Here is a 27,729-nt window from a genome sequence, read left to right on the forward strand (position 1 = left end):
CCTGAAAAACATATCGACACACATAGTTGAAAACCAACACAACAGAACAAGGCAGTCAACCCATTCAGGATAAAGTGCCTCCTGCGGACCTACCCTGTGGGCGCCACCATGGGCAAGGGGCAGAGAGGAATTCTGGACGCTGGGCTTGTCAGGAGAAACTGAGGCAGCCCAGATTCCATGCATCCGAAGCAACTCAGCCCCAGGCTCGTGTGGGGCCACCTCCTAATAGCCCTGGGCAGAGTGCGGGGCGCCCGTCAGGTCCTGCTGCAACCTCTGGAATCTTCCTTTCCCGGCTATTGGCACTTGGGCAGCCTTTTTGGGTCCTCTTCTCAGTGGCTCCGTCCTTTTGCCCCAGGGCGGGTCGGGGGTCCTCCGCTGAAGCCTGTTCTTACCTGAGCCCTTCCTCCCTGTCTGGTTCCTTCTGGAAGGCAGATGGCCTTTCTTCCCTCCCCTTCTGGGTTATAGGCACACCACGCTCTGCAGCTTTTGTCCCTTGCGCTCTCCCCAGGTCGTTCCCACGTCCCCCAGCTAGCACCCCGAGGCTCCCCACAGTTCCGCGCCCTGGCGCTGCCCCCGCAGGCTCCTCAGGCAGGAGCAGCGCGGTTCCACCTTTTTGGCAGGAGGGCCCTGGCGGCTGCAGAGGGGCCGGCGTCCAGGAGCAACAGGAGAGGCGGGAGGGCGTGGCGGCGGGTCTCACGTTGCAGCCCGGCCTGCAGCGGGGGGCTGGGGGCTGCCGGCTGGGCGCAGCCGGCTCCCGCCTGCACACGGGTGCCGAGAAGCTACCAGACAAAACTCCGTCGCGCCCGGAGGAGTGCAAACCCTGCTCCTTCTCGCTTCCCCGGGAAGAAGGAAAGCCTCATCCCAGCCCTGCTAGGAAGCGTGCTCCGGGCGCGGACTGTGTGCTGCAGCTCGCCGCGCGCTCCTCGCCTCTCCCCTTGCCCCTGGTCCCGGGCTGCCTCCGGGACCAGGAACACTCTCCCCAAAGCAGTGCGCGCTGGGCCGCGGCCGCTCCTCCAGCCGGAGGAGGCGAGGCTTGCCCTCCCGGGCCGAGGCGCAATGAAGAGGCGCAAGGAGGGCTGAGCGCAGAGCGCGCGCGGCCAGGGTCCCTTGGCTCGGGCCCGCGCCCGGTCTCCCCGGGGTGGGGCAGGGCAGGGTGGGGGTGGGCCGAGGCGTGGACTCGGGGAAGCCTCTCGGCGACGCGAATAAAAGGGAGACGGCTCGCCGCGCCGAGCTGGGAAGCCTCGCTGCCTCGCCCCCGGCTCGGGAAGGGCATGGCCCCGGCGGACCCCCGGAGGTGACTCGCGCGCCCCGGCCCCGCAGATGCTCAGGGCGTCCCGCTCCCGTGTGTCGCGGCTTCCAAAGGACAGGTGAGCACCAAGGGCAGCCTGGGCGTCTGTGGGGGATGGAGTTGGGGGTCGGCATAGGCAAGGGCTGGGCGGGGGCGAGAGGGCGAAGAGACGCCTGGCACTGTCCGTGGCCCTGAAGCTGAGTGGCCAGTGCCGAGGCAGGAGAGAAGCCGAATCCTGCGGGTGGATTCCTTTCTCCCATACCCCTTCCCTCCCTGACCTGGCAACGTCAGTCTGACCTGATTTCCAACGAGGGGCCCGGGAGACCGCCAAGGGAAAGCGAGCCCGCCCTGCGTTGGAGGGGACAGCACAGCTGCGGGGCCTCCCCCGAGTTCCTCGGCGCCCTGCGCTGAAGGTCCCCCCTTCCTCCTCTTCCTCTCGCAAAGGGGGGAGACCCTCGTCTCGCCAAGGGTTGAGCCGCACGGAAGCTGGAGAAGTCATCACCCCGCAGAGGTGGCTCCTGGTGTGCGGGTCCCAGCAGGGCCACCCGAGCTGCGTTCCGGGAAAGCCCATCTTTCCCTTGGACCAGCGCTGGAACACGGCCAGGGCGCAGGGCCGCGGCGCTGGCTAGCCCGCCCCGGCCCAGGCTCTCCGGGGTTCCCCGAGGGCCCCCGCGGCCCAGCTGGCTCAGGGAGCCTCCTCCCGCGGCGCCAGGCCTGGGCTTCCCTGGGGTGCGCGCTTTCGGTCTCCGGGGAGGACCTGGCAAGAGCGCAGGCCACCGGTGGGCACAGCGCGCATTGTGGGCGCGGGCGGGGCCAAGCACGCAGGCGGCCGGGGAGGCTACAGTTGGCTGGGCTGCAGGAACCCTCTCGTCCCCGAGCGCAGAGGTGGAGCCTGAATTTCCCTCTCGCGGGGCTGCCTGCACCATCTGCTCAGAGAGAGGACGCACGCGGGCTTAAGCGCATATGTATTTCTCGGATGGAAAAGCTCCGGGCTTTGGCGACCCGTAACCTGTGTGCGCGGATGACTTTGATATCAACACTTAGCACTGGCCCAGGGCAGCCGCGTTTCTGTGGCGCGCACTTTACTTTCCACAGGCATTGCTATTTTTAAGGAAACTTCATTCAACAGATGACAAACGTATAAGGTGACAAAGGGATGGATGGCCAGTGCTTGAGAAAAATAAATATCCACAGGTATTCTAAACGAGACCTCTGAGGCCGCCTGTTACTGGAAATATCCAAGCGTTTCCATTTTTCTGTGTATGACTTCACAGATTGCTTTCCTTTGCCTGAACATAACTCTCACCAGGTAGTTCCTCTCCTCGCCATTTAATGTTAGATTTTACGAATTGTGTCCTCGATGAACAACGACGCTGTATCACTGCAAACCTGTGGTTCTTCCAAGAAAATAATAATAATAATAATAATAAGGATAAGGATCGTACAGAAACCCGCATATAATGGAATGCATTCTGCCTTAGGGAATGCAAACACTTTGAAACACTTTCAGAAGATATAGTGAAAACTTTAAGTCTTTTCATTTAAAAAAAGAAAACACTGTTAATAATGACCCGCTGGGAAAGTGTTTTTTTTTTTTTTTTATTCAAATATGTACACAATGTAACGGCTCAGAATTGACATTGGAGGCGGATACATAGTTATTTTAATTACCGTATTGTTATGGAAACATAAATGTATCTCTCCTCCCCATATATATACAAATGTATACACTCATAGGTATATAGGGGCTGATGTATATATATTTGTGTGTGTGTGTGTGTCTATCCCATACCCTCGCTCATCGCAGATTGAGATCTCCAAATCCTAGTGTGAAAGTCCGCAGTTCGCAGTGACATCCTATGTGATGATTAAAGTTAACGGGAGGGAAAGGGGAGGAAAGGAATTTTTGTGCGTCTTGGCTCGCATGACTTGTGTCCCTAAAGGATACCACGGGATGTCTTGGGAAGCTCCAAACTCCAACGCACAGTTGGAACAACGTTTGCGGAGCGTAAGAGCTACCTGGCCATAATCGGGTTTCCTTGTGTGGTTCCCCGACAGGTGTCCAGGAACCACGCCCCGGGACAAGATGCCGGCGCAGGCGCATTGGCCAGCCCTCTCCGTGGTGCTGATCCTGCTCTGGGGGCATCCTCGACCCACGCTGGCCTGTCCTCATCCTTGCACCTGCTACGTTGCTAGCGAGGTCCACTGTACGTTTCGCTCCCTCGCTTCTGTGCCCGCTGGGATTTCTAAACATGTGGAAAGAATCAATCTGGGGTTTGTACCACATTCTTAACAGTTTCAGCCTCTTTGCTTGTGTGGTCGTTTTTTTTTTTTTATGTTTTTTTTTTTCTTTTTTTTTTTCCCTTTTTTCATACATGTATGTGCATGGATGTAAATGCAAACGTATATATTCCTTTCTGGGTCTCTCTGTCGAGCATTGTGTACCTCAAGATGAGCAAAATTGGGGAGTGATGGGTCTTTGCTCTACTCCATGTAGTCCTTTTTTTTGGGGGGGGGGACAATTATCTGAATGTATCCATCAGCTGCAGCCACTCTCATGAAGCCTAATAACCAAGCATCCAGCACAACTTCAGGGTGTCCAAAGATTTTCCTCGATAACTTATTTTCACATAGTAGGTATGAACAAATGCATCAGACACACACGTAAATATATAACTAGGCTTACTGAAATAGACTTCAGAAGTTATTAAAAATAATTTGAAAATAAATCGCACAGTTCTGTAAGTTACCTGGATGATGTAATTGGGACCTTGGGGAAAGAAAGGGTTCCGGCAGACTTTGCCTCCTTAAAATACGAATATATTTTATTTTTTAAAAGATTTTGTTTATTTTTTTGACAGACAGAGATCAGAAGTAGGCAGAGAGGCAGGAAGAGAGAGAGAGGAGGAAGCAGCTCCCCATGGAGCAGAGAGCCTGATGTGGGGCTCGATTGCAGGACCCTGAGATCATGACCTGAGCCAAAGGCAGAGGCTTAACCCACTGAGCCACCCAGGTGCCCCTAAAATACGAATATATTTTAAAAGACATTTTTATGCAGCATTTCAGGCAGAACTCTCATATTTTAAAATTCCATTTCATATGCAGAAATGATTTCTACACATCAGTATTAGTTGCGATGAATTATAGGTACACACATGTAACTTTATCAACAATTACTTGGGCTTCCTCCACAAAATGCATTTTCTACCACCTGCAAAACAACAAAAATAATTTAGGATTTGATGACTGGGTACTGATGGGAAAATTGGCTGAAATGAAATGGCGAAACCTGAGTCAATGAACAGATCATTGTGTATATGCTTGGACATCTTAGAGCACAGAGTTTAGAAAAACAAACAAAAAATAGAAAACTTCTTGAATTTTTAAAGGCCAGTAGCAGTAGAAGAAGGAAATGGGAATTAAGACAGAGAAATAGGAATTTCCCTAATTGAAAGGAGTAGATCATTGCATAGTTTTCTCAGTAAAATCTTCATAGACCTATGATTGGATTATCTAAAAATCCAACCTACAGAAAGGATAGCGCAGTAGGGGAAGCAGTTCATATTTGCCAGAAGAAGGGATATGAATCCTAAACCAGGTTCCCTTTACAGCCTTACAGTTCTGTGGGGCCACATGACTTGTGAAATGAGAGAGAGAGGAAAGGAAAACGAGCCAGGACCGATTTGAATCAGGGAAGGACGCACCGTGCTATGTTTGTAGAAAGGGAAATGGAATCCATGCGGGATTCCTCTTCTTTCTTGCGCCTGCTGGTGTGCAATGTGGTTCTGTCTCGGGATTGTTGTTCTCATGAGCCACTCTCAGCATATTATCCCATACGAATGTGATTCGCCACTGTGTCCTACAAGCCTGACCCCTTGGCAGAGCACTGGGTCTAAGGAACAGTCCAACAGGCCTTTGTAGAGTCCGTAAGAAAGAGTGAGAATGGTGGTGATGGAGGAGAGCGGTTTTCCACTGTGCGTCCCGCCCCAAAGGCATGAATGTGCCACCTGTTGTGTGTTGAGAGCCTGGGGTGGGGGGACATCAGCATTTTCCCTGGGCTGTCATATTGGGAACCGGGGTGGGAAAGATGCCACATGTCTCCATAAGTTAACCACAAGGTTAATGATGGGATGGCTTGGTCCTAGCAACACCACTGGACCATGGCTTGTCAAGCCGTATATACCACACTCACAATTTCTGTGATGTTTTCCCTCTACTCGTCTTTACATGGGAATATTTTGTACAGGAGAAACTTCATTTCTCAGTGAGAACCTAGCTTCTCTGGGTTGTATTCGAACCAACTCTAAATGGTAAAGTCTACGCATATGGTCTCCCCAAAAGCTTTGCCACAGGACCAGAACACAGATATCAAGATGCTTTCTCTTCCTACTGATGGCGATAGTCCTTTGAGATGTTGTTGCATGATATTAAAGGAAAAAGAAAGCCAGTTAAGGAATACCTACCCTGTACCCACATATATTACTTCCATCGGGCTTCATTGATAACAGGAACCCATACGGCACGTTTTCATTTTAATCAATACCATCACCCTTGTATTCAGCACTTTCTCTGAAAATTAATCTCCAAGTGCATGAGACTGTCATTGGGCATTTCATTGCTGGGGGTTGGGGAAGAAGGGCGACTTCTACTACAGCTAGAACTCAGGGTCTGCTTTTCCTTCCAGCCATCTGGAAGGAGGAGAAAACGCTTAAGGAATGAGGGATTATTGGCAAAGCACTAATGCAATCTTTCATTCCCACACAGATATTTGGGTCCTCGGTCAGCATGGGAAGAGAGATCTGCTGTTTACTATGTGCACAGCCCCAGAGCTTTTTCAAAAATTACTTTCCAAGTATTTTTGAGTAAACAACAACAAAAAAAAGCATCCACTTAGTGTCATACTTATAGACCTCTAAAGATTTCTGTCCCCCTTGATGAAAAGACTCGTTCGAATGACCTCTTTCTGAATCTCCCAAATGCCCACACTGCCCCCTTTTTTTTTATTTTAAAATTTCTTTTGCGATACACACCACTATCGGTGAGGCAGTCCCCCTATTCATAGCTCTGGCACCAATGACAGGTGCATCTGTTGGTCTCAGATGTCTGTTAAAAACAAGCATCAAGAGGATACAGTAAGCCAGGGTAGCAGGTATGCCCCATCCTAGATAGGGGAGGATATATGGACGTGTGAGGGCATCCAAACAGGGCTGTTCCTCGGTCCTCAAACACAATCCTTCCCTGCACCTTGGCAACCACCATTATACCCAACTCTCCAATTGGAAGTCAGACTTTTGGGGGAACAATGATACAAAAAGACACGAGTGAGCAGAGACCACGCTGGGACTTGTTAAGAAGCACCGAAAAACATCAACATCTTTCTGACTTGTTTGTTGAGACTTTGACTCTCACCTCCTCTGTCCCAAGACCTGCTCCTCCTTTTGGTCCTTCTACTTTTCTTGCCTTTGGGGTCTTCTCGGGTGATCCTACTTATTCCCTCTGCATACAGTAGAATGTTGTTTTCACACATACCTTCCTTTGTGTTGCTCCTTTTCTTAAAACCTTCCAGTCATTTTCCATTGAAGTTGGAGCAAATGAAGAGCTCCCCTTCCCATGGCCTCCCAGCTCCTAGATTGCCCGGTGCCTCCCAAACCCACCTATCTCACCTGATACTGTTCTCCCCCTTACTTACTGTTTCTCAGGCATCAAGAAATGGGAAGGGGTTTCGATTCTGCCATTCATGCCCTGTTAGGTTCACCATCCCAGACAGATTTCACTGTGGAATCCTAAATAGTAAGTGAGTGGAACAGTGCCTCCATTCATCGACTCTCCCATCTTGAGTTAGACTCTGGTTTTTCAACTTCAGTCTACTTGGTATTTGGGGCACTTTTCTATTTTGCAGAGGATAGTTCTTTGATGTGGGACTGTCCTGTTTTGCCTAGTATTGAGTAGCATTCTTGATCTCTCCCCACTAGATGCCAATAGCAGCTTCCCAGGTGTGATTGCCAAAGATGACCCCAAATATTGCCAAATGTTCCCTGGGGGCAAGACCACCCAGTTCAGACCACTAACATGGGTGGATAGATAGATAAATTGATGGCCAGGTAGACAGATAAATGATAGATGCACAGATAGATGGATGGATGGATAGATAGATGATGGATGGATGAATGGATGGATGGGTGGGTGGATAGATGGATAGGTAGATGGATGGATGGATGAAAGGATGGATAGATACACAGATGATGGATGGATGGGTGGGTGGGTGGATAGATGGATAGAGACCACTAACATAGATGGACAGATAGATACATAGATGGCCAATAGACAGATAAATGATAGATGCACAGATAGATGGATGGATAGATAAATGATGGATAGATGAATGGGTGAACAGGTACATAGATAATGGATGGACAGATGGATAGATGGATGGATGAATGGATGGATAGGTACACAGATGATGGATGGATGGATAGATAAGCTGATAGATGGATATGTAGATAGATAAATCAGATGGATGGGTGGGTCAATCAATGGATGGATGGTCAGATAGATGATAGACAGAGAGATGAATGGATTGATAGATTGGTGGATGGAGGGATGGGTGGATCAGTGGATGGATGGATAGATGGATAGTTAGATAGATGATACGTGGATGGATAGATCTGTTTCCTTCTATCCAGGGGATAGGGAGAGGTCACATGGAATGCCAGGATAGATGTGTTCTATTTCAGCAGAAGGAGTGATACAAAGTAACTACCCTCCATTCCCCTCACAACCCCTTCTGCAGGTGTTGATGTTGTGCTACCAATAATGTAGCAATGAAGAGTTTTCAGATTGGTCAAGGAAACATCTTTAACCCATGTGGATGCAAACACAAGACACAAAAAACACCAGAACGTTGACAAAAAATTTAGAGAATCCATCAGAAATGGCCACGTGTGCTTGTGAAATGTGGTGTCAGAGTATTGGGTGGTCAGCTCTTTCTTTTGGTCTTGTATAGCCTGGAATGCCTCCTTCTGTTGTTTATATGATGCAAAGTTACTTCCCAAGCTACCTCTTCGCATTCATGCTAATTCTCTGTATTCAACAGCCCATGTGTCATTTCGTCACTGCTGACACTTTCCAGTGCAAGTTTCCAAGGAAGAGACATTTGGACCAACTTCCTTTAGAATCTGAATGCTACTTGTTTCCCTAAAATCACCTCTAGCTCCATGAGCAGGTTCTTAGTCAAAATACCCAGAGAATATTCCTGAATGGAATGAAGGTGAATAAAAATACATCACTTCCCTTTTGACCGTGGTAACAGACATGGACACAGAGCAACAAACGTACTTTGGGAATGGTACCTGTAGACCTCAGAGTCAGCATTTTGCTAACTTGCTCCTGGGCAGGCTGCAGAATCTTTCCCATATGGGATTTAAGCATTCACTGTTTCTTAATCCAATTAATATTATCATTTCTTAATCCGATTACTATGATCATTTTTTTTTTCTTTTAGATTTAATAGTATACAGGCTTTGTCAGAAACCTCATTTGCGGGACTGACCAAGTTGGAGCTCCTCATGATTCACGGCAATGACATCCCCAGCATCCCCGACGGGGCTTTAGGAGACCTCAGCTCGCTCCAGGTAAACCCACACTTTTACGAGCACCAGTAATAGCAGACCATTAATGAAGCGTGGGTACGACCTAATGCTCCCTAACGATTGATAAAATTGTCCTTTTATTTCAGGTTAAAAACCAGCATCGTGTCATTATTCCCTGCCCTTTGTTCTGGTTTCTTTCTCTGCTTGTGGCTTTGTACATTATAAACAGGATTTTCCACTCCACCCCTGTAGGTTTTCAAGTTCAGCTATAATAAGCTGCGCGTGATCACAGGGAAGACCCTACAGGGACTCTGGAGCTTAATGAGGCTGCACATCGACCACAACAAGATTGAATTTATCCACCCACAAGCTTTCAATGGCTTAACATCCCTGAGGCTGCTCCACTTAGAGGGAAACATGTTACACCAGCTGCATCCCGGCACATTCTCCACGTTGACGTTTCTGGATTATTTCAGACTCTCTACTATAAGACACCTCTACCTCGCAGACAACATGATCAGGACTCTGCCCACGGGGATGCTGCAGAACATGCCGCTCCTGGAGAATCTTTACTTGCATGGGAACCCATGGTCATGCGACTGTGAGATGAAGTGGTTTCTGGAGTGGGACGCCAAATGGAAAGGTAACAGAGGAGGGCAGAGCGAACGTGGCTCCCCCCGGCACATTCCTGACCCTTCTGGAAAGGTTCCGCTCTCTGGTGTTCTGACGTTGCTTGATCTTGTGAAGGGCACATCACCGAGTCAGTAGGGGGTGGGAGGAACATTTATGCAAAGTGTACAACCTTGATGTTAAGACACCCCTGTTCCATAATAGATGTATCCGTCCATGAAACCTAAAGTCAAGATCATTTAATCAGTTATGTACAGTTGACTACGATTGTCTTTGGTTGGCTATCTGGAGTGTCATATGCAGCTTTGGGTTACAGGTAAATGGGGGTCTTTCTGTGCATCCCTGTCCTATGAGGAGGTGTTCAAGGAAGTTTGGAAGAGGGAAAGCCAGCAGTGGCTATGATGTTATTCTCTTAAGAATGGGGAGAGGGATGTTCTGCCTTGATCCAGAGAACAAAAAACCTGGAGTAATGTGTAGATATTGCAAAAATGATAGATTTTGATTCAAAATAAGGAAGATTTTTTTTGGTCTTTCCTTTATCCCCTTCCTTAAGCCACAACTTGTAACCCATCCTTGACCCCATTAGGTTTACCATATCCCAGGTCTGTTGGTTCATGTCCATCCTCATGGCCCCCAACCTGGGTCCAGCTTCTTTCTTCTCTCTAGGAGGAGAGTCGGGGCTTCTGGGCAGGTCTTTGCAGCCTTGGTGACCCCTCCTTCCAACAACTTCACACAGAGCAGTTGTCAGAACACATTGTCACAGGGAACATGAGGTCCTGCCCCAATGCTACCTGAAAGTCCACTGGTTTCCCACTGCTCCTGGGATGGGACGTACAATCCTACAATCCTGTAGGAGTTCCTACACAACTGTGCCCACTCTTCTGCAACATGAGAGTCCTCCATTTAGTCACTCACTGTAGCCGCACTGCAGTCCGTTGGCTTCCTTACACCTACCAAACTTATTTTGCACTCAGTGTCATTGGACCCATGAAGACCAAACATCTGCTAGATGTTCCAGGGTCTGGCTTAGTTTCAGCACTCAGAGCTTTGTTAAAACATCACCTATCTCGGGGCGCCTGGGTGGCCCAGTAGGTTAAGCATCTGACTTCAGCTCAGGTTACTATCATGGGGTCCTGGGATGGAGTCCTACGTGGGGCTCTGTGCTTGGTGGGCAGTCTGCTTCTCCCTCTGTCCCTTTCCCAGCTCATGTTCTCTCTCTCTCTCTCTCAATTCCAGATAAATAAAATCTTAATTTTTATTTTTAAATCACCACCTTTAAGAGGTCTTGCTGTCCTCAATTTCTACTTATCGTCTTGTCTTGTGCCCATCTAGGACCTTCCTACACACACACCTGATGTCCTACTTTCATGTGCTTCCAAGTCATAGATGATGGCCCTTTGACTGGTTTATTCCCAGTAGGAATGAAAATAAAAGAACAGATATCAAGAGGACTGTAGTTTTCTCCTTTTCCTAATGCAAGAAAGTGTGGGTCCTATTTATTGGTATAGAAGGAGCATCTAGGTCTGGAGCAGGGAGAGAACATAATTTGGTCTTGCAAATGTTAGTCGGAGGAGACTTTGGGACTTTGCAATAGGCACATCAAGTGGAAAATTGGGTGTGGAGTTCATAAGATGTGTGTTGACTGGAGAAGCACATATGGGAGCCATCAATGGATCATGGCTGTTGACAGAAACCTACACGTGGGTTAGGCCATGGATGATGGGGTAGAGCGAGATCAAACGGGGTCTACCCCAAGTCATGGAACACTGCATCACTAATGGGTCAGGGGACTGAGAAAGACAAAACAGCAAAAGAAGCAGAGCAGTGACCAGATTAGGAAAACATTCTGGAAGACTTGATGTTCAGGAAGCCAAGAGTAGAATGTGAATCCAAAATATAAATACTGCCTGAAATGCACAATTATAGTAACAGAAAAAGAATTATAAATGGTACATATGATGTGATTCATGGCAAAAGTGGGTCCTTGAACCTGGAACTACTTTCATTAGTTGAATTTATGTAGATTCTCTTGGACCTTTTGAGAAGGTAAATTGTATAATGTGTGTGAATAGAATTGCTTTTTAAAAAAATTCTTTAGAAAGAAGTATTCATTATTCATTGCCAAGTAGTTCTAAAAACAGTAGTTCCTTACCACACTGTGTGCTAAAGGGATTTAAGGTCATTGGTGAAGTCACAGATGTAAGGTATTAAATCCTGATGGCCATGCGCTGAGGATGTAAAGACACACACAGAGACTTTGTCCTCTGGCTGTGTACAAGACATGCCACTTTTGGGTTCATTAACTTATAGGATGTTTTTTGGTTATCTGTTTTAGGGACTCTGAAGTGTAAGAAGGACAAAGCCTATGAAGGTGGTCAGTTATGTGCCATGTGCTCCAGTCCCCCCACACTGCACCAACAAGAGATTCACAAGCTGAAGGACATTACTTGTCTGAAGCCTTCCATAGAGTCCCCTCTGCGACAGAACACGAGTAAGAACAGCGAGGAGGAGGAGGATCTAGAAGAGGACGGTGACAGCCAGCTTTCTCTGGAGAGGTTCCAATTCCCCCCATGGAACATCTCTTTGAACATGACCGATGAGCACGGGAACACAGTGAACTTGGTCTGCGACATCAAGAAGCCAATGGATGTGTACAAAATTCACTTGAACCAGACAGACCCTCAAGAGATTGACATAAACGCAACGGTTGCCTTGGACTTTGAGTGTCCGATGACTCGGGAAAACTATGAGAAGCTGTGGAAACTCATCGCCTATTACAGTGAGGTCCCTGTGAGGCTGAACCAAGAACTCATGCTCAGCAAAGACCCCAAGGTCACCTACCAGTACAGGCAAGATGTGGACGATGATGCTCTCTACTACACGGGAGTCAGAGCCCACATTGTCGCAGAACCGGAATGGGTCATGCAGCCGACCATAGATCTCCAGCTCAACCGACGTCAGAGTACGGCCAAAAAGGTGCTGCTGTCCTATTATTCCCACTATGCATTAACAATACCCACCAAAGAGGCAAGGCAGTCTCGGAGCAGAAGCTGGGTGATGATTGAGCCCAACAGAGCAGTGCAGAGAGCTCAGACTGTGTTGGAAGGGAGCCCATGCCAGCTAAGCTGCAACGTGAAGGCTTCTGAGAGTCCGTCCATCTTCTGGGTCCTCCCGGATGGCTCGGTCCTCAAAGCACCGATGGAGGATGAAAATGGCAAGTTTTCCATCCTCACCAGTGGCTGGCTGAGGATCAAATCGACAGAGCAGTCAGACTCGGGTTTGTACCAGTGCATTGCTCAGGTGAGGGATGAAATGGACCGGATGGTGTACAGGGTCCTTGTCCAACCACCTGCCACACAGCCCCCCGATGGTCATATGGTGACAATTCAGAAGAACCCAGGGGAGCCAGTGATGTTGCCTTGCAGTGCTCTGGCTGTCCCTGAAGCCCAGCTCAGCTGGATTCTTCCAAACAAACGGATAATTAATAATTCGGCCAACAGCTCACATGCATACATGTTGGCAAATGGAACTCTTTCCATCCCAAAGGTCCAAGTCAGTGATGGCGGTTACTACAGATGTGTGGCTGTCAACCAGCAAGGGGCAGATCATTTTACCGTGGGGGTCATGGTGAACAAGAAAGGATCTGGCAGGTCATCCAAAAAGGGCAGACACCCAGGTGGGAAGACTCTTTCCAGAGTGCTAGGAGATGTCGTGGACGACGAAGGGGGTTCAGGCATAGGAGATGAGGAGAACACTTCAAGGAGAGGTCTACATACAAAGGACCAAGAGGTACTCATCAAAACAAAAGATGATGCCACCACCGGAGGTAAAAAACCCAAGAAAGGGCGAAGAAAACTCAAACCCTGGAAGAATTCTGAAAAAGAACCTGAGACGAACATCGCAGAAGGTCGCCGAGTGTTTGAGTCCAGGCGAAGGATAAACATGGCAAACAAACAGATTAATCCAGAGCACTGGGCAGATATTTTAGCAAGAGTACGTGGGAAAAATCTCCCAAAAGGAACTGAAATACCCCAGGTCATTCAAACCACCACTCCTCCATCCGTGAGTCCAGAAGTGACACCCCTTCTGCCTGCTGTTCCTCCTCCCTCGATATCTCCTGCATGGACCACAACCAGTGCCGAAGAAACCTCAGCAGATGTGTCTCTGTTTGGTGAGGAGGATGAGGTTTCCAGTACTGTGTCCTCAACCAAGATGGGACTGGAAAGTGGACAGGATGGAGGAATTATTTCTGAGCCCAAAGTCACAAGCACACATCTGGAAGAATTCATTGACCATGACTTTTCTAACACTGAGGATACAACTCCTGCTGAAGTTGACCCAAGGTGGGCTACAGCCAGCACCCCAATATTCATGCCTCATGAGTCTTCTCCTACTCTGCAAACCCTAGACCTGGTCTCTGAGGAGTCCACCAGTGAAAATACAGCCACAGAGAGCTGGCCTCCAGTAGATGCTGGATCCATTCCAGAGCCTACGTCAAATGAGTATGAGTCTCCATTGGATGCTGTCTCTTTGGCTGAGTCCGAGACTATACCGTATATGCCCCCAGATTTGGAGACTAACCCACAACCAGATGCAGAGAACATGGAAGAGCTGACCTCCACTCCCTTTCTGCCCACCACCGTTTTATGGGTTGATGACTCCAGGACATCGGAACCCATAGGAGGGCTCACATTGGGGGAGCCAGATGCTCTATCACAAGGCCATCCACAGGGAGAAACAGACGACAGACACCTTGTGAAAGGTGCCTTGAGCACTCAAGGCAACCTGTTGACTGAAAAGGGCAGAGAGGAGAATTCCGAGGCCCTACAGGAAGGAGATATGCCAGAGAGAGACCCCACAAGCTCCCAAAGTCCTGAGAGTATGGGAAAGCATGTGGGATCTACCACTCTTCATGACTCGGCTCTGGGAGTGAATGGTGTCACTCCCTTTAAACATCCCAGGGAGACCACACTTGGCTCTCTCTTTGACAAAGTCACCACCATGGTGGCAGCAGTGATGCCAACTGAGAAGGCCACTTTGCCTCTGGAGCTGACCACTCAGCCTTCTCGAAAGAGACCCAATGGGAGGAGGAGATTTCGTCCCCACAGATTCCGACACCGTCATAAACAAACTGTGCCCACGACTTTCGCCCCAGTGGAGGCGTTTTCTACTCGACCAACTCAAGCACCCGAAGGAAAGGCTCCAGACCGCGTGTGGAGTACAACAGGAGCAAAATCTTGGGTTGACAGCACCGTTGGTATCCCCAAGCAGTCGGAGATGGAGAAGCAGGCAGAACCCATAGCCAAGGGGACCCCACGAAGGAAACATGGGAAGAGACCAAATAAACATCGGTATTTCACTTCTATGGTGAGCTCTCCAGCCTCTGCAACCACACCCAGCCCTTCTCTGGAAAACAAACATAAAAATGTCATTGCCCCTGGTTTGGAAACTGTACTCTCATCGATAACCATTTCCCTGACAACTGGGGACCCTCATGGGAGAGCTGCTGTGACTACCACAAAAAGGCACTTACCATCCAATAAATTCCAAGAGACGATTCCACTCACCCCTAAGCCTATATGGGATGGAGAAGAAATGAAGAATTATGGTGTCACAAACATCGAGGACTATAAAACTGACAGCTCAGTCCCTGACTACTCCTTCACTAATGCCACATCACCTCCTGGCTCGGAGGTCTCCACTGTGGGAGAATTTCAGGAGGAATCCGCTCCCTCTGGCTTTCCAGGAACCTCACACTGGAATACCCCAAGGGTAGACCAGCCTGGGAGGCTGCAGACAGACATACCTCTTGCCAGCTCCACGGAAACCTTTACAGACTCACCTTTTCTTAAACAGGTGGAGGACCTGGGTGTTCCTTCTGAGTTTCCACCATCCGTTGCAGCCTCTACACTGTTTCAACCAGAAAAAGAGGTTGTTTCAACCACTGTCTCAAGCATAAAAGTAGAACCATCTTCAAGTAAGGCAGAAACCACCATCCATGCTCAAGATCATCATGAAAGCACTCCAGCTGAAATTAGACCTCGGCATCACACCACAACTCCTCTTCAGATGGAGAAGACAGCATCCCCACCCCCGGCCACCACTCTTGTGTCTTTGGTACAGACCTTCACGAAGCCCACACCTCTTCCTTCAAAGACACCTCCAACATCAACAGATTCCAAGGAAAATGTTTTCTTGAATTACGTGGGGATTCCAGAAGCCAAAGCACCCCCAGTGAATAATGAGGGGACTCAACATATATGGACACCAAATGAATTATCTACCCCTTCTTCCAACCAGGATAAATTTAACCCAGCTCCAAAGCAGCAGTTGGAAAAGGAAGCCTTGGATGGAAAGACCCCTAACAGTCTTCCACATGGCCGCGATGGTAACCACCAGAACGGGAGAGTCCAAATGTTCCCCCAGCCAGCCAGAATTCCTGCCAAACCGATCCCGCCTAGGGGGACAGTGAGACCACCACATACGGACACAGAAGGCTCCTTTAGATTCTTTGTAACTTTCCAGCCCCCTCGTCACTTGACCAACAAACCAGGAATAACGGCGTATCCTTCAAGGGTTTTGCCAGAGAACAAGCAGTTCACGACTCCAAGATTATCAAGTAGGACAACTCCCGTTGTTCCAGTGCATAAGCCCAAACCTGGCATCCCCACTAAGTTGACTGACCAAGGGATGGACCAGTTCAACAGCAACTCCAAAGTGTTTGGGAACAACAACATCCCGGATCTCAGAGACCCCGTTGGCAAGCTTCCAAGTGCAAGAGTTCTGCATCAACCCAATGGAAGATTCCCTTTCTTTTTCAATAGGACTCTGTCTTTCCCGCAGTTGGGAGTTACTCTGAAACCCCAGACGCCTACCTCTCCTGCCCCCGTGATAAGAGAGAGAAAAGTCAACCCAGGTCCCTACAATAGGATACATTCTCAGAGCATCATCCACGTGGACTTTGGTCCCCCGGCACCTCCATTATCGCACACACCCCAGGCCACGGGGCCACCCTCCACAAACTTACAGAACATCCCTGTGGCCTACTCCACCCGGAGCTCCATACCCTTCATGGCGTCTTCTGGCCAGCCTTCCAGAAGCTTCCATCAGAGCAGCTCAAAGCTCTTCTCTGCTGCAGGACCCCCTGCATCCAACTTTTGGACGGTTGGGGAAAAGCCCCAAATCATCACCAAATCCCCTCAGACTGTGTCTGTCACTGCGGAGACAGATGCTGTGTTCCCATGTGAGGCCACAGGAAAGCCCACACCTTTCATTACATGGACAAAGGTTTCTACAGGTAAGGCGTTTACATGTCTGCATTTTAACTAGAACTCGTGTAGAAGGAGGTTCCTTGAGTCTGTCACCTCAGGCAAAACTATAGGGTTTGGGCAAAGGACAGATGGATGGGATGGAAGGGGACATCTGAACCTAGATACAAGGGTATGCCTTTAAGGGGATAGGAAGTAAGGACCGAGAGCTCTTCCTTCAGCTCTAAAGTATATGATATTTTAATGGGACTATGGAGACATGTCATAGGTTCTTTGGGTAGGGAATGACATAGGCTTGGGAACGTTTCACGATGTAGCCACTTGCCTATTCCCAGAGAAGCCTAGCACAGAAGTTTTCCACCACCCATGTGGGGTACCATGAGGGTAAGGAGGAGTGAGCAGGTCCCCCTTCCCCTTCCACTGGCACTAGATATAAAGCAGCTTATTCTGGGCTCATCAGACATCACTTTGATTTGAACTTAGGGATATGCTCACGTTAATTTGCTTCAGCTCCCCTACAAAGCATCGCAGCCTAGAGCCTGGGAGTCTGAGATCCAGGCAGGGCTGAGGCTGGGAGTCTGAGATCCAGGTGGGGCTGAGGCTGGGAGTCTGAGATCCAGGTGGGGCCAAGGCTGGTTCCTCCTGAGGCCTCTGTCCTTGGCTTGTAGAGCCCATCTTCTCCCCTTGTCCTTTCATGGTCGTCCCTCTGTGCAGTCTGTGTCCTCATCCCTTATTCCTATATGGACACAAGTCATCTTGGATTACAGTGCACCTTGGTGACCTCATTTGAATTTCATTATCTCCTGAAAGACCCCATCTCCAAACAGTCATATTCTGAGATCCTAGGAGATGGGACTTCAGAGTATGAATTTTGGCAGGACACCATTCAGCCTGTAACATTGACTTCTACTTGGAATTCTGGGATGTCCAAAGAGCACTAAGCTTTGTAAAAATGACCATTTTTCTTGAAGGTCAAAACAATTACCTGGTGACAGCGGAAAGTACCATCTGAGAAGTCACAGCCTCCGTGAAAATCCTATCTTGTCCCTTTTCTTTTTCTTCTCTGCACCATGAACACGGCCATATCCTTGAGGCCTGGATTCTGATCAGAGGGTTTTTTTTTTTTTTCCTTCTTCTTCTTCTCCATTTTGGTGATACAGGGATGATTTATGTTCATAGCACTTGAGGGACCTGTGCATTCTTTGCTTAGGCTTACCTCACCCACGTTGGAAATGTTCCAAAGTTCAGCAGAGGCTCTGGGTGCAGGGGAATTACAGTCGTCTTTGATCAGCTCAACATTGATGTCATACGTTTTCATAATAATTTAATAAGGAATGTTGCTCGAAGGGCGAATGGGGAACACCATGGGGTTTTCATGCTAAAAGGATGGTGCCTTTGTTTCCCTACTGGGCAATCCCGTTTGTATTAATCTGTAGGGTTTTCTATATCTTGTGTGATACCAGAGCATCCGGGGCCATGCCCCTTCACGAGACATACACATGCATATGCCTCACCGCGAGTCAGCTTCTCCTGCAGGCTGCAGCAGAGGGAGCTGGCCAGAGCTCAGTCGATGGCTGGCAGGACCCCGGAACCCAGCTGCGTGGGAGATGAAGAGAATGTTATAGCTCAGGGCTTTCCAGTTTTTAAATCTGGGACTTGTTATCCTTCAGAAAGGTTGGGCCAGCCCATCAGGAAATGCCTGCCACAGAAGATCGTTTATAATTCAGTCTCCACGAGGAGGGGACCACACAGGGGAGCACCGGGGCCTGTCGGCAGGCAGAGGGAGAGGGGGAAACGTGCACAGGAACCTTTATTGTGGTTTCTGCGAGAAGAAACAGGTGAGGCAGGGCGAGCAGACTTAGCACCGGCTGGCTGGAATGATTTCAGTGGCCTCTGGAGCACAAGCAACCCCCTACTTCCGTAGGACCTGCCCTGGGACGATGAAGGCAGGTGCATGGTGGCCTGGGCATGTGGGAGAGCCCCGTAGACAAGGCAGTGGGGGTTTGGACTCTGTGTCGCTTGCTTTGCGTGTAGAAGGAGAATGGCTTGCTGAGTATAGGAATTGCCTAGCTCTGGAAGGGGCCATCCTCCCACTAAGGTCAGCCTGACCCAGATGTCCAAGCATCAGGAACACTTGGTTAGCATAGATCCTCTCTCTGGCAGAGCCCCCAGGGAGATGTGTCATACAACACAGGGAGGACAGGGGAGGAAAGAGAGGAGCCCAGACCCCGGATTGTAGAAGCTGGCATCCAATGCAGCCACAATGGGCAGTGAATGACCTGTTCACGCTGGCGCGTGCTGGACTCCAGAGCATGGCCGGGGAGAGGTGGGAGGTGGCTGCAGGCCTGGGGAGCTCAGGAGGTCAACACCCGTCCCAGGGAGGCAAGCCTGTGTCTCTAGGAGCTGAAGGAACCAGGAGGTCCCCTGGGGAAGGCCTGGGCCTCATGGAAGCTTCCAGAACACTCCGCGAAACCCACGCCAGCTGCCTGTTTCTTGAAGGGGGCATCGGCGTAAGAGCTGAAAATGTTGCAAGGGAAAGTTCTGTCTTCTCCATGTTGGAGGTGGGGCTGCTCTCTGCTGTTGCTGTTGGGGACATAAAGGGGAGAATTCGGCTTCCTCACTAACAGTCGTGCCTCTTGGTTTTTCCTGAAAGGTGTGTCTGCGCAGAACCTGACTCCACCTGTTCTGTCTTGCAGGTGCTCTCATGACCCCCAACACCAGAGTGCAACGGTTCGAGGTCCTGAAGAACGGGACCCTTGTCATCCAAAAGGTGCAAGTGCAGGACCGAGGCCAGTACCTGTGCACCGCCAAAAACCTGCATGGGGTAGACCGGATGGCCGTCCTGCTGACCGTCACTGTGCAGCAGCCCCAGATCCTCGCCTCCCACTACCAGGACGTCACCGTTTACCTGGGAGACACTATCGCCATGGAGTGTCTCGCCAAGGGAACCCCAGCTCCCCAAATCTCCTGGATTTTCCCGGACAGGAGGGTGTGGCAGACCGTGTCCCGCGTGGAGGGCAGAATCACGCTGCACGAAAACCGGACCCTGTCCATCAAAGAGGCCTCTTTCTCAGACAGGGGAGTGTACCAGTGTGTGGCCAGCAATGCGGCGGGCGCGGACAGCCTGGCCATCCGCCTCCACGTGGCGGCCCTGCCGCCGGTCATCCACCAGGAGAAGCTGGAGAACATCTCGCTGCCCCCGGGGCTCAACATCCACATCCACTGTACGGCCAAGGCTGCGCCCCTGCCCAGCTTGCGCTGGGTGCTGTGGGACGGAACCCAGATCCGCCCGTCGCAGTTCATCAACGGGAACCTGTTCGTCTTCCCCAACGGCACGCTCTACATCCGCAACCTGGCGCCCAAGGACAGCGGCCGCTACGAGTGCGTGGCCGCCAACCTGGTGGGCTCCGCGCGCAGGACGGTGCAGCTGACTGTACAGCGCGCGGCGGCCAACGCGCGCATCACCGGCACCTCCCCGCAGAGGACCGATGTGCGCTACGGCGGGACTCTCCGCCTGGACTGCAGCGCCTCGGGGGACCCCTGGCCACGCATTCTCTGGCGACTGCCATCCAAGCGCATGATGGACTCTATTTTCAGGTATGTGCCCGCTCCGGGCTCGCCGTTGGTCACTGCTCTCCTGCACCTGCTTCCCCTTTGGGTGCTGGGGGCCGCATCCTAAAACGTGCATGGGGCCATCCTGGGAATCCTCTCCACGGGGCGGGTCAGAGAAGGGGATATGCGTCTGGAATGAAGATGCACAGAACTGAATCCCGGTGTGTGCCGCGCGGGGGAGGGGCTGTTTCTCCTGAGATCTTGTCTTTATAAACTGGGGACAAACACTGGGACTTTGTCCTTGTCCTTTCCCACCCCGCAGGGGGGAAAAATGAACCAATAACTTTTGTTTTAATGATTATATTTTAATCGTATGTTAAGAGATAATAGTAGATACAACATTTGGGTTGCCTTCTCTGTATTGCATGATTTCAACGAAACACAGAAGCATTTGCACATATTATCGTAAAAGGACTTTAGCTTAAGGATGAAAGGGTGTTGAACACAAAAAGGTTAAAGGCATGACTATGCCACCGGCTGGGCACAACCAATTCTAACACTTTATTTTGGCTGCAAAGAAAGTCAGATTCTCATCCAGTGCTTTCCATTTCCCACATGTATGGACCTAGAGCACTAGTTCTCCACCCCCCCCCCCCCCGGAGGCGATTTTGGCCACAGGGAACCTTGGGTGATGTTTGGAGACATTTTTGATTGACATAACTCAGGGAATGGGGGAGTGCCACTGGCATGTGGTGGGCAGAGACCAGAGATGCTGTTTAAAGCCCTTCTGTGCCCAGGATGCCGCACCCCAGAGAGTCATTCAGACTCAAATGTTGGTAGTGTCCAGGCTGAGACACTCTGACCTAGCAGGAAAGACAACTGATCTATCATCTATACATCTGTCTATCCATATATGCATCCAGTCATCTATTCATCCATCCATCTTATCTATCTATCCATACACCCATCTTATCTGTCTATCTGTCCATCCATCCATCCATCCATCCATCCATCCATCCATCTTATCTATCCATCTATCCATCCATCCATCCATCCATCCATGTATCCATCCATCTTATCCATCCATCCATCCATCCATCTTATCTATCTATCCATCCATACATCCATTTTATCATCTATCTATCTATCTATCTATCATCTATCTATCCATCCATAGGTCCATCTAACCATACATCCTATGTATCTATCATCTATCTATGTCTATCCATTCATCAGCTACATATCTATACGTCTATATATATATCCATCCATACATCCATCTACCCATCCATCTTATCTATGTATGTATCTATCCATCTATCTATTGGTACAGCCATCTATCCATCATCTATCTATCTATCATCTATCTATCTATCACAGTGGTTTTTAGCTAGACAGATACACCACCAGGGAACACCTGTCAGTGACTGGGGACATTGTTGGTGGTCACACTAGAGTGGAGTCTGCCACTGGCATCTGGTAGGTGCAGACCAGGACAGGTGCTCAGCACCCTATGGAACCCAGGATGCCCTACCCCAGAAAGCCATCCAGCCTCAGATGTCAGCAGTGCTCACGCTGAGAAACCATGGGCTAAGTCCAAAAGAGCCAATGTCTCTTCATGTCCCATCTCAAGATACAGGGCATAGAGACATTGGTTGGCAAAATGGAATCACGGAAGCATTAGCGGTGCCATGATGGAGAAGCCCTGGCTTACGCTGTGTCTTCAGCATCCACAGCTCCGCTGCTCAGGCAGGAATGCGTATGGACATCAGTCCCCCACAGGAGGCGAGGAGGGAAGCCAGCACTCAGGGGCTCTGAGCAGCAGTGCCCAGCCTCCCCTGTCTCTTCCGAATGCAGGAACAAGGCAAACGTGCTTTCTCGCAGCCTGAGTGGTAACTTTAGACAGTTGGGTGGTGCCTGGTGAACCTCGCATGCTCCATCCAGAATACCACGTATGCAGTTTCCCCTGGACTATCTCCCAGCTCAGCAGATGTCCTGCCATGTGCGGGAGAACTGTTTTCAGCTCTTCTTGGCACGGGTCAGACAGTGTTGAATGAACGGCAGAAAAAGAATGTGATCTCATTACGAATGCGAGCGGTTCGGCTAGTAACTCCCCATAAGTCATAAATCGCTGTCTCTGCGGCTTCTTTATTAATAAATTTTGACTAATGACATTCTTAGGAACGTGTGATTAAACAACGCATGTGGGTTTTGTAAAAGGGCGGGCTCTATGCCTTGCCTACACATCGGGACTATTTAAAAATACAGATTTTGGATCTTTTCTTGAAGGCCAATCCCTAGTGTTGGGTAGGCACGTCTGTCGTGCTGGGTCGCTCCATGGACGGTGACTACAACCCAGGCTGGAATCACCACTCTGAAGTTTCAAAACGCTGGCAGACATGAGCTACTGCACACAGTTTTGGATCCTAAACACTAAGACACATTGAAATATCTGTGTCTGCTCCTCTCCTACTGATTTATGCTGACCTGGTTTGCACTGTCATCCAACAAAACAGTTTATGTGGTCATTGTTAGTAGTTGTTTGTGTTTTAGTTACAATAATCAGGTCGGTTCTACCATAGGCAGACTTCTTCTTTTCCTTCTCCTTCTCCTCCTCTTCTTTTCTTCTCCTCCTCCCCCTCCTCCTCCTTCTTCTCCACCTCTTCCTCCTTCTTCTCCTTCTTCTTTTTCTTCTCCTCCTCCTTCTTCTCCTCCTCCTTCTCCTCCTCCTCCTTCTCCTTCTTCTCCTCCTCCTCCTTCTCCTTCTTCTCCTCCTCCTTCTTCTCCTCCTCCTTCTCCTCCTCCTCCTTCTCCTTCTTTTCCTTCTTCTTCCTCTTTTCCTCCTCCTCCTTCTCCTCCTCCTTCTTCTCCTCCTCCTTCTCCTTCTTCTCCTCCTCCTCCTTCTTCTCCTCCTCCTTCTTCTCCTCCTCCTTCTCCTCCTCCTCCTTCTCCTTCTTTTCCTTCTTCTTCCTCTTTTCCTCCTCCTCCTTCTTCTCCTCCTCCTTCTCCTTCTTCTCCTCCTCCTCCTCCTCCTCCTTCTTCTTTCTCTTTCTCCTCCTCCCCGTTCTTCTTCTTCTGTAGCTCTACAACACAGTTCCACCCATGCTGTTCAAATAATGCAATGTTTAGGAACTCTTTGTGGATTTAAATTCAACCACCTCCTTCCCCAATATAACCGTCATAAATTATGTGTAATTCCGATTTTTCAATCAGGACATGTACAAAGGAAGAACCTCCCAAGTCTTTTCACCTCTTATTCAAAGCATGAATTCTGACACTCAAGGACACCCCAACTTTTAGAAAAAGGTCACATGCATAGCGAAGACCTTCCTATCATTGCCCCCACTATTGGCTCCTTTAAACTGAAAATCTTTTGATTTTCAATTAACCCAGAGGTGCATAGTCATCTTTTCACGTGGGGGAATGCAACGCCACTGGGCGTGCTAGCTGGTGAATGTCATCCAGCTTTAGGTACAAGTTCTAGGTAAGAACACATCACACTGATCTTGTCATGTTCTCAAGAACCCAATGTTAGCCTTAAAACTCTGGAAATAACTCCAATCACATGATGTATACAGTAGCCACTTGGCAGTCCTCTTGCCTCATAATGGGAGATGACATAATACAAGATGGCCAAGGGTGAACATTGCATCTGAACCGTTTTATTCAGGAAGAAGTGCACTTCTTTATTGGGTTCACTCAGATTCATTCTCTCTATGGCTGTTGCATTTTGCCTGATTTTATCATTACTACAAGCTGTGCCCTGACTACCACACAAATACGCAATGGACGTACACCCACACTAACAGGGTAGAAGTCTTTGACTGCATTTTACACCCTTGAATCAGTGTCCTGGACAGCCTGCAAAACCAATGAGACATTTTGCAGTAGCAACCATGTACCCAGATGGTTTCTGAGAACCATATTTTTTCATTTCATTCCAGTGACCAAAAGCCAGATTAGAATGTACGAGAGACTAACATTCTCCTCTTTTTCTTTTCTGGTCAGCTTTGACACCAGAATCAAGGTGTTTGCCAATGGGACCCTGGTGGTGAAATCCGTCACAGACAAAGATGCAGGGGATTACCTGTGTGTTGCCAGGAATAAGGTTGGAGATGACTTTGTCGTGCTGAAGGTGAACGTGGTCATGAAACCAGCCAAGATTGAGCACAAGGAGGAGAATGACCACAAGGTCTTTTACGGGGGTGACCTGAAAGTGGACTGTGTGGCCACTGGGCTTCCCAACCCCGAGATCTCCTGGAGCCTCCCGGATGGCAGCCTGGTCAACTCCTTCATGCAGTCTGATGACGGTGGTGGCCGTACCAAGCGTTACGTTGTTTTTAACAATGGGACCCTCTACTTCAATGAGGTGGGCATGCGGGAGGAAGGGGATTACACCTGCTTTGCTGAAAACCAGGTTGGTAAAGATGAGATGAGGGTGCGGGTCAAGGTGGTGACCCAGCCCGCCGCCATCCGGAACAAGACATACTCCGTGGTCCAGGTCCCCTACGGTGATGTGGTCACGGTAGCGTGTGAAGCCAAAGGGGAGCCCACACCCAGGGTGACGTGGCTTTCTCCAACCAACAGGCTGATCCCTGCCTCCTCCGATAAGTATCAGATTTATCAGGATGGCACTCTCCTCATTCAGAAAGCTCAGCGCTCAGACAGCGGCAATTACACCTGTGTGGTCAGGAACAGTGCCGGGGAGGACAGGAAAACGGTCTGGATTCACGTCAACGTCCAGTCGCCCACCATCAACGGGCACCCCAACGCCATCACCACAGTGCGGGAGATCGCTGCTGGCGGGAGCCGCAAACTCATTGACTGCCAGGCAGAAGGCATCCCCACCCCAAGAGTCTTGTGGGCCTTTCCCGAGGGCGTGGTTCTGCCAGCCCCATACTATGGGAACCGGATCACCATCCATCGCAATGGCACGTTGGACATCAGGAGTCTCAGGAAGAGTGACTCTGTGCAACTGGCGTGCATCGGCCGCAATGAGGGCGGGGAAGCCAGGCTGATTGTCCAGCTCACTGTCTTGGAGCCCGTGGAGAAGCCCATCTTCCACGACCCCGTCAGTGAGAAGATCACGGCCATGGCCGGCCACACCATCAGTCTCAACTGCTCGGCCGCAGGGACCCCAACGCCCACCCTGCTGTGGGTCCTTCCCAATGGGACGGAGCTCCAGAGCGGCCAACAGCTACAGAGGTTCTACCATAAGAGTGATGGCATGTTGCACATCAGTGGCCTCTCCTCTATGGATGCTGGGGCTTACCGCTGTGTGGCCCGGAACTCTGCCGGCTACACGGAGAGGCTGGTCTCTCTGAAGGTGGGCGTGAAACCCGAGATCAGCAACCAGTACCACAATCTGGTGAGCATCATCAACGGGGAAACCCTACAGCTGTCCTGTATTCCTCCAAGGGGCCGGCCGGCTCGTTTCTCTTGGACACTTCCCAACACCATGCTCTTAGAGGGCCCCCAAATTCGGGGACGCTTTTCCCTCTGGGAAAATGGTACCCTCACGGTCCGTGATGCCTCTGTGTTTGACAGGGGGACCTACATGTGCAAGGTGGACACTGAGTACGGCTCCTCCGTCATGAACTTTCCGGTGATCGTGATAGCATATCCTCCCCGGATCACCAGCGAGCCAACACCCGTCATCTACACGCGACCCGGCAACACCGTCAAGATGAACTGCATGGCCATGGGGATTCCCAAAGCCGAGATCTCCTGGGACCTACCAGACAAATCGCACCTGACGGCCGGGGCGCAGGCCCGTCTCTATGGGAACAGATTCCTTCACCCCCAAGGTTCCTTGACCATCCAGCAGGCCACGCACAGAGATGCAGGCTTCTACAAGTGCACTGCAAAGAACATCCTAGGCACTGACTCAAAGACTACTTATATCCACGTCTACTGAAATGCCTCCTCCCAAGACACGGACTCCACCGCCATTGCTTGGGAAGTTAGAACAAAGCATCATTTGTAAGGAAAGACACCGCGTCCGGTTGGTCAGAACTCTTAACTGATCTGTCATGGTGCTCGGTGGCCCCTGGCCGGGTTTCAGGTTCATGTTGATTTTGACCTCTGCTTGCCAGCAAAAGGAAACAATGCAGACACGGGAAGGATGGTTCAGCCTCTCCGGGGACTTTCATTCACGTTTACAGCATGCCACCTACTCGCATCCGGCGTTTCGCAGGAGATGGGCTCATCCTGAAGACACCATATGTGCTCCACTGGGCATGTGTAGCAGACCTAAGGAGCACTCACTGAACATAAACCATAGAGATGACCGGTGCCTTGCTGCCTTGTTGAAGACACGTCCCCTAGTTAACCTGTTGCCGTCTTAACATAATAGAATGTTCTAGAATGACTACCCATCTTTTACTTACTTCCTGTCACTTTAGAACTCCAGCTTGCCCTCTAAGGGCTTAGAACCACAGGGACTGATGTTTTTGTAACATATGACTTCCATACAATACAGCTACCATTTTATATGGAACTCACTTTTTTTTTTTTTTTATATAATGGAACTCACTCTCTCCCTGGAACTCACTTTTTATATAATGTCTTACATAAAGACATTTTATATTTTCTTTCCAATCAGACGATGAGGCTAGAAAGAAAGAAATGCTTTCTGTCTCATTAAAAATAATAAATTATTGGTCTTTACAAGACTTGGATACACGCGAGCAGGCATGGAAAAATAATTGTAAAAACAAATCCCCTATAGTTCCTTGAGCAAATTCAGTAACTGCTATTTTACTACCTTCCCCAGCAACCCTATGGTTTCGGAGGCTGGGATGCTGGATTTCCTTGTTTGTGGGTTTATCTTGAGAGCTGAAGTTGGGGGAGAGGGCAGGAGAGAGCTAAGCCATGACCCTGCACAGTGAATCCAAAGCCTCCTGGAAAAGCCCGGAACTGTCTCCTCCATCCAACCCCCTATCAATGTGTGCTCATGGAAACTAGGACACATGTTATCCCCATGACTGCTTTACTGTATTTTTAAGGTCAATATAATGTACATTTGATAATAAAATAATATTTTCCAAGTAACTGGGCAATGATAATAGTCCTATTTTCCAGGGCAAGAGCATTTTGAGTGATTTTGCAGGTAAAGCGCAATTCTTGGAAAAACTGCTTTTTTCCCACAATTTTAGAACTATTCTATTCTCTGCAAGGGTGTAGCAGGCAAGGAAACAGAGTCAAAGGCAGTGGCTCCAAAGATGTATTTGACAGGAATACAGGGTGGGATCCCTTGGTCCTGGAGCGTGACAGTTCCAATATGGAGCAAGACCGTCTGGGGTTGGGGATGGGAACGTGGTTCCTTAGCAATCGCTCATGAAATTTTCTTTAGGAAAGCCACATCTGGGGGACATATACTAGCCTTCCTGAAACATGCAAA

At 49.6% G+C, this 27,729-nt stretch overlaps 1 protein-coding gene across 1 annotated transcript; it reads left to right on the forward strand.

The window, feature by feature from the left end:
• Window positions 1–1,166: 1,166 nt before the first annotated feature.
• Window positions 1,167–27,370, forward strand: MXRA5 (matrix remodeling associated 5). The gene is made up of 7 exons (XM_047716240.1): window positions 1,167–1,367; window positions 3,347–3,562; window positions 8,790–8,919; window positions 9,130–9,520; window positions 11,843–16,804; window positions 19,472–20,372; window positions 24,336–27,370. Exons 1-7 carry the CDS (start codon window positions 1,321–1,323, stop codon window positions 26,242–26,244), a joined length of 8,556 nt encoding a protein of 2,851 aa, XP_047572196.1. The 5' UTR covers window positions 1,167–1,320; the 3' UTR covers window positions 26,245–27,370.
• Window positions 27,371–27,729: the final 359 nt, after the last annotated feature.

The sequence above is a fragment of the Lutra lutra genome, chromosome X (assembly GCF_902655055.1).
Source record: "Lutra lutra chromosome X, mLutLut1.2, whole genome shotgun sequence".
NCBI classification, from domain to species: Eukaryota; Metazoa; Chordata; class Mammalia; order Carnivora; family Mustelidae; genus Lutra; species Lutra lutra.